The sequence below is a fragment of the Capsicum annuum genome, chromosome 7, assembly GCF_002878395.1.
Source record: "Capsicum annuum cultivar UCD-10X-F1 chromosome 7, UCD10Xv1.1, whole genome shotgun sequence".
Lineage (NCBI taxonomy): Eukaryota > Viridiplantae > Streptophyta > Magnoliopsida > Solanales > Solanaceae > Capsicum > Capsicum annuum.
In genome coordinates, this window is record NC_061117.1 from 92000629 (window position 1) to 92007822 (window position 7194).

The window sequence follows — 7194 nt, forward strand, 5'->3', positions numbered from 1 at the left end:
TAAAATAAATACAACTCAAATCCCAAAATCTAGTGTCATGAGTAAAGAACACTCGAAGAGCTGAGAAATTGTACGATAATACATAAAAATCTTGTCTTTGAATGTAAATAAAGACAATAGTGATAAGAGGAAGCCTAAAACAATGCTCTAGATGAGGAGTACACCAGTATTCTGAACAGTATCAAATCAGCATGAACCCAGGCTCCGCGGGTCGCACTCGAACTGGGATCTGCACTCAAAGGGTACAAACCCTTCCCTTGCCGCGCCTAGCGGGAGTTTAGTGCACCGAGATGCCCTTTTTCATATGTTTGGACAAAGGAAAGGAAATGAATGAAAATTTAAGTATATGGATTTCTAAATAGATCAACTTGATTCACTACATGAGTAAAGAATAGAACTTGTTAAGTAATTCTGAGTAGGTGTTAGTAAAGTTTGTGCAGAAATTCATGAAAGCATAAGATTTTGAAATTCAGGATGGAGTAGCACACTTCAGTCTTTGTTTGAAGACATCTTGGAATGATGCTGTAAAGATGATATTTTATTACAAAAATGGAAAGAACCTCCCTAACAAAAATAGGACCGACCCGCTCTGAAACAGCTTGAGAGTTACAGAGAGAAGTTGTTGGGTATGGAGTAGAGTTATTATTTAAAAAGGTTGGGTGAAGAATAAATAAGATTATTAAATAATAAGGCAAAATGAGGGGGAAAAAATAAGGTAACAATGCGAACGCACCAAATTGGTCGTAACATAAATTGGGACTTTTCGTCGTTGTGTAATGATGGATTTAATGATATGATTACAGTAAAATTTAAATAACACTCAAAACAAACGTTGTATTTAAAGTAACAATACAATATGTAACAACCACCCAAACAAGTTGTTAGTCGAGGTGCCCAATCTTTTGTCTTTCACCAATACCATCAATTACTAAATAAGGTCAGGTTGACCACTTGACTGTCCATATGATCACCATTTCCGACAATGTGAGTCAATGCAGCGAATTTGCATCCATCTGTTTGACACAACATACATGTGTCAGTTGTCACAGTAAGGATGATTTGACTACCTTGCTAATATTTTCTGCAGTGCTCACTTTATTGCTCAAAGTGATGCTGGTCTCTGGAACATTAATGGTTTCATATTCTCCGAATATGGTTCTCGTTCCGACTGAATCCAATTTTAGGCAAGAAAGCAGATCCACATTGAAGCAAGACATACTTATGCAAAATATCACATATACTCTAGGATCCCTTACTATTATCTGTGGGAATATAGGTTGTGCCCTAGCTGGTCTTTTCCCTTGTGGAGTTGCTTTTTTCTTTAATTTCTGAATTTTCTTTGGGATATGACTTGTAAGTATCTGTTTAGCTATAACATCTGCTTATCTGATAGAACATACTGATAGTTTATGGATTTTGTGATAACAGCTTCACAAATGTGTTGGATCAGCTGTTGGTGCAATGGGACCTGAATCTTTGTTAACTCTTCTTCCTCTTAAGTTGGATGCACAAGATATATCAGAGTCCAACATCTGGCTTTTGCCAATTCTAAAGCAAAACATTGTTGGTGCGCATTTAAGTTTCTTTACCAACTCAATTTTGTCGATGGTTGGAGCTATGAAGCAGAGGTCTGCAATGGTATGTTTGATGCTAAATCACACCTCCTCCTCCTCCCTCCTCTTGTATTTACACAGTGAGCTCATTTTTATGTTTTGTGCCAGCTTGAGCACGAGGGAAAGATATATTCAGCGAGAACTATTGATGGAATTGTGTACTCACTGTGGTCATTGTTACCCTCATTTTGCAATTACCCTATGGACACTGCTGAAAGCTTCAAGGAGCTGGAGATGGTATTCAGCAAAGCTCTACATGAAGAGCCTGATGTCTCTGGGATAATATGTTCCAGTTTGGAGATCCTTGTTCAGCAGAATGACAACATTTTAAAAGGGAAGGTGGATTTGTCTGATACTGAAATAAGTGTTCCCAAAGGACGAGCCATTGCACGATACAGCCAGCAAGTTGCAGAATGTAACTTGAAGGCATTGAGCCTTTCTTCTCATAAACTGCTGCCTGTTCTCTATGACGTCTTCCTGGAATCCTCTAAAGACACTGGTGGATTTTTGCAGGTTTGTTTGGACGGCCCTGTTCCCAATGTGGAATTACTAGGATGAATGAATATCTTTTGTTGATATTTTATTTGATATATGAATCTTTCGATCACAGTCACAACTGCATTAGACAACACTGCAATGGAAAGGGAAAACGAAAAGAAAAAAATTTGCATATTCTGCAGATACTCTCAGTGGCATTAGAGAAACCTAAGAAGCTTGTTGGGACTACGTCTTTCAATAATAATTAGTGTGCCTGTAGCTATTTCGACCACTCTGGAACATATGTCTAGTGCTGTTCCACATGACATTTAATATGAGATCAAAAAACCCTTTTTCTTTTCTGCTCCAAAGGTGTTTACAAACAATGGCTCCAAAAGCCACTTCTCTTAAGTGTTCTATGTATATCCTATAAAAGTGATGGAGCTGAACCAAGGAAACTGTGACCAAGCCGCATCAACCTATTATACTGTGTTTCTAGCAACCTAAGGCTCAGCGCTTGAATGGATCTTTTCCCCATTGCCAGAGTTGTTTTATATTCAGGTCAAATTTTAATATAATTAATTTTTTCTTGATATAATTATTGGCATTATTTTACCATTCGAAAAATTAATTACATCGTGTTATCCTAATCTTTTTTTCTTTTGCAAAAAGTTATTCTAATCAGTGTCCAAGTTTAGACTGAAAATTGGTTGGGTCGATCCTCTTGCTCCAAATCAACACTTATTGTCGGTGGTTTGTTTGATGATTCATATACCTATAGGAATCATAATTGGTGAATTGGCAACTTTGTTTTTCCAAAGTCATAATATCTGAAAATTTGACTTACTTTCTTGGAAAATATTTTGCTAGCTCTTTTCGTTTTTGATAATCCAAGTGTTAAATACAGAGAACAATTGGTGTATTGGCCTCTATTGCTGACAAAGTGAGAGTGAAAAGGCCCGGCAAATCAGAAGAAATAAGGATAGTAAGAGTGCTATTAACAAGAACCATGAAGAAGCTCCGGAATGTTATCAAAGAAGTTGGGGACGCAGAGAAGGACAAAAATTCCTATTCAATGCAGATTGATGAGTCATCCAGTAAAAGTTCTTTGTCACGGAGGTAGACAAATCACCGTTGTTTCATTCCTTCTGCCATTAAGTCCTTTTTTTTGCGTTAATGACATCAGTATCTCTTGCTTCTATCACATAGTGCACAGTTGTATGATCTGGCAGTTTCATTATTACCTGGTTTATATGCTGAAGAATATGATGCGCTGTTTGAGGCTTTAATTCCTGCCCTAAAGGTGGGTAGCAGTTATGGGTTTTGCTTCTGCACCTTTAGCTCTCAATATAGAAGGTTTAATAACTAATATGAGGCACAGGACGAGGAAGGCTTGATCCAGAAGAAGGCATATAAAGTTCTCTCCATGATCCTTCGGGTAAGTATTGTCACCAAATATCATGTATAGTTATTATTGTAGTTTCTACTCAGAAGCTCTTCTTAACGTCTCTATTGTTTAACTGGATGGTGATGTCCAAAAAATTAGAAACAACTTATAAGATAACTTGTGAGTGGGGTAAGCTTTGTGAAATATCATTATCACGGTTCAAAATATTCGGAGGAAAGGTGATAACAGGGTTTTCAAATTGATGCTTATATCATTCGATGGTACCAATTGAATGAAGTTCCAAGGTTGAATTTTGCATGAAAATAATTTATGTTCTAGTCCTTGTTCTGAAGAAAGCAATACGAACTTATGCTGCAGAAGCACCTCTTTTTGATTCTTATTTATAGTTTGGCATTATTTTATGGCTAATAAATTTTGCAACTTCTGTGCAGGACCGTGCTGAATTTATTTCAAGGAAGACTGAAGAGTTGCTTAACTTGATGATTGAAGCACTACCTGCATGTCATTTTTCAGCCAAACGTCACAGACTTGACTGCCTATACTATTTAATTATCCATGTTACGAGGGTGAGGGTCAGCCTCTTGTGGATGCCTCAGGTTTTTGCAAATTCTTACCGAATTTTGCGAAGTCTTTTAACACTTCGTTGCATTCTACAGGATGAATCAGAACAGAGGAGGCATGGCAGTATTACTTCTTTTATGACTGAAATTTTGCTTGCACTCAAAGAGGTATACTTATTAATTGTTAAGGCGTTCCACTCTAGAGTTTACTAATATATCTTTTCCATAGGAAATATATAGCTGTTAATCTGCCAATTTGTTCTCCCATGATCAAAGAGGTATACTTATTAATTGTTAAGGCGTTCCACTCTAGAGTTTACTAATATATCTTTTCCATAGGAAATATATAGCTGTTAATCTGCCAATTTGTTCTCCCATGATTTTCTCCCGTAGCTGTGACGTGGTACCAAGTAGTGGTTGGTGACTGGCTAAATGAAACTTATGGTAACTCTAAACCTGTGTGGCAATAAGCAGTGCCATGAAAGAATTTTCATGAATTGTTTTGTGGGGACCTTGACTACGGAAAGTGCACAATTCAATATCTTGACATTCTATTTTCTCAACCAAGAGTCCTGTTATTAATAAAATGAGAAGATAAATCCAATGAATTTTCATTTGCATATCTTGACATTCTATTTTCTCAACCAAGAGTCCTGTTATTAATAAAATGAGAAGATAAATCCAATGAATTTTCATTTGCATAATGGTGGTATAATGGGATGAACATATAGGAAAATGTATGCTCCGTTATTATTTAATGTTGGCGAAATGATCTACTGGACCCCTGTACTTCTCCGAGTTTGTAGAGTGGACGCCTCTACTTAGCCTTTCGCCTTTTGTCATCTGAACCTTTAACTCATCAAAACACAATATTTTAAACCCCTCCTATCATGTGTGTAGCTCACTCGTTCTAAAATAAATTACATGTCAGATCCACGTCACATAAATTAATGCCACATTATATCCACGTCATTAATTACTTTTTAAAATTATTAATCAACAATATTAAATAAAAAATAAAATAATAAATTTTAAAAATATTTTTTAAAATAAAATTCATATTTCTCACCTTCCTCCACCTTTCCAAACCCACAATCACCATCACCACCATCTCTACCTCCCCTCAACCCACAACCACAGGCTACGCAATCCCCACATCCCTCATGCCATTTTCCTTTTCTTTACTCTTCCACACAACAATTTGAACAACCAATACTCCATCCATTAACAATACCAAAAAAACCACCCTCCCACCTCTAATTTTATCTTCTCTTTCTTCCTTTTCATATTTTTTTTTTATATGTATATTTATTTTCATGGAAAAAATGAAATTTACAAAGAAGTGGGTTGGGAGTTATTTGGGGTGCGTGTTGGGGTTGGGGGTGTGTCTAAGAAGTGGGCTTTTGTTTGGGTGGGGGGGGGGGGATGTTCGGAGGAGAAGAAATGGGGAGGGGAAGGGGGGGGGCAGAAAGAAGAACAAGAGGGGGGGGGGGAGTGTAGTTCCACTCGCTTAAAAACGCTTGCAAATACGCGGTTTTCCAGCTCAGCAATATTAATGCCACATGTTCGGTCAATGGTCAAAAAGGCTTAAAATATTGTGTTTTATTGAGTTTAAGGGTTCAATTGACAAGTGATTGAGTAGAACGGTCCAGAATACAGACTCAAACAACTACAAGGGTCCATTAGGTCATTTTGCCTTTAATGTTTTAATGCTCTGTACATCAGTGTTGAGCCCTTCGCTAGTTTCTGTGGCAACAAGTTGCCAGCTACTATCAATGTTACCATCATGAATTTTGCTTTGCTTTTCGTAGGTTTTGTTTATGTTGTCAAACATTTAAGAGTCTCTAGCCTACACATGCTATAGTTAATTAGTCTTTACATGTGAACCGGCATCTGAAGTACAGTGGGCTAAGCATGAGTCTTTGTCGGATTCTGATGGAATATAATTGCACAAACTGCACTTGTATCCTCATTTTTGTTCTCTCATCTTTCACCTCCTTCAATTTACAGTTAGTCTTGTTCCTTCTGCTGATATTTCACTCCAAATTCATGTTCTTGATTTTTATCTTTTCCTTGAGCTCTGCAGTTTCCAACTGTCATCATTCTTCTACTTATTTTTCTTATAATCATGGTTTCGGTCATTGAAATACAGAAAAATCCCAAGTGAAGATTATTTTTTTATTTTTATTTATAGGCTCAAATGATCTTTCATTTCTCTTTAAGATTGGGTAACTTGGCTAAAGTCAAGTTAGTTCCTAAAAACGGTTAATTTCTTCTTCATGTTCATTTTGCTTTGAGTTTTTCTAGAAGTTCATAACGTAGTAATTTCTCACCATTAACTAGTCTTGGCTGTGTGACTGGAAGGACAGTTATACTATTTACAGCATAATTATTTGATTTATACACCAATCCGAAAAGGAAAAATTATTTGATTTATGTGCTGAGTTATTTGAGGATTCCATGTAAGGCTAACAAGAAAACAAGGAACCGAGCGTACGAGATTCTTGTCAAGATTGGCCATGCTTGTGCAGATGAAGACAGAGGTGGCAGAAAGGAGAACCTACAGCAGTTTTTTAATATGGTATGACAAGTAATAATCTGATGAATTTACGTAACAGAGTGGGTTCCTTCAGTTTGACATAATCATCATTTTCCTTGACGTTTCGATTGCAGATTGCTGGGGGTCTTGCTGGGGAAACACCTCATATGATCAGTGCAGCGGTTAAAGGCTTAGCTCGCCTGGCTTATGAATTTACAGACCTTGTTTCTGCTGCTTTCAGTGTCCTACCATCAACATTTCTTCTCCTTAAGAGAGACAACAAAGAAATAATTAAGGTGCGTTCTACTCTGCCGTAAGACCTTCTCTTCAAAAATGAGAGTTCACCTGCCGTCTTCTGAAGTTCTTGTCACCTGAAACTTGTCTTGAATGCAGGCTAATTTAGGGCTGTTGAAGGTACTGGTCACAAAGTCACCGGCAGAGGGATTGCAAGCACATTTAAGGAGCATGGTAGAAGCCCTTCTTGGTTGGCAAGATAATACCAAGAACCATTTCAAAGCCAAGGTTTTTTCTTTTCTCCTAGATCCTAAACTACTGTGCTTTGAGTTAGTTCTGGTTATTGTATGCAATTGTTCCATC

The 7194-nt window shown here is 37.2% G+C and overlaps 1 protein-coding gene across 1 annotated transcript in view; it reads left to right on the top strand.

Moving 5' to 3' along the window:
- Window positions 1–1435: 1435 nt before the first annotated feature.
- Window positions 1436–7194, top strand: part of LOC107877850 (RRP12-like protein) — a gene marked incomplete at its 5' end in the record, with an annotated part of 10619 nt that continues 4860 nt past the window's right edge. Inside the window, 10 exon segments of the mRNA XM_047393618.1 lie at window positions 1436–1638; window positions 1722–2126; window positions 2998–3209; window positions 3300–3393; window positions 3472–3528; window positions 3930–4064; window positions 4155–4226; window positions 6526–6639; window positions 6732–6893; window positions 6991–7119. Of these exon segments, the coding sequence (XP_047249574.1) occupies window positions 1436–1638; window positions 1722–2126; window positions 2998–3209; window positions 3300–3393; window positions 3472–3528; window positions 3930–4064; window positions 4155–4226; window positions 6526–6639; window positions 6732–6893; window positions 6991–7119 (1583 nt within the window).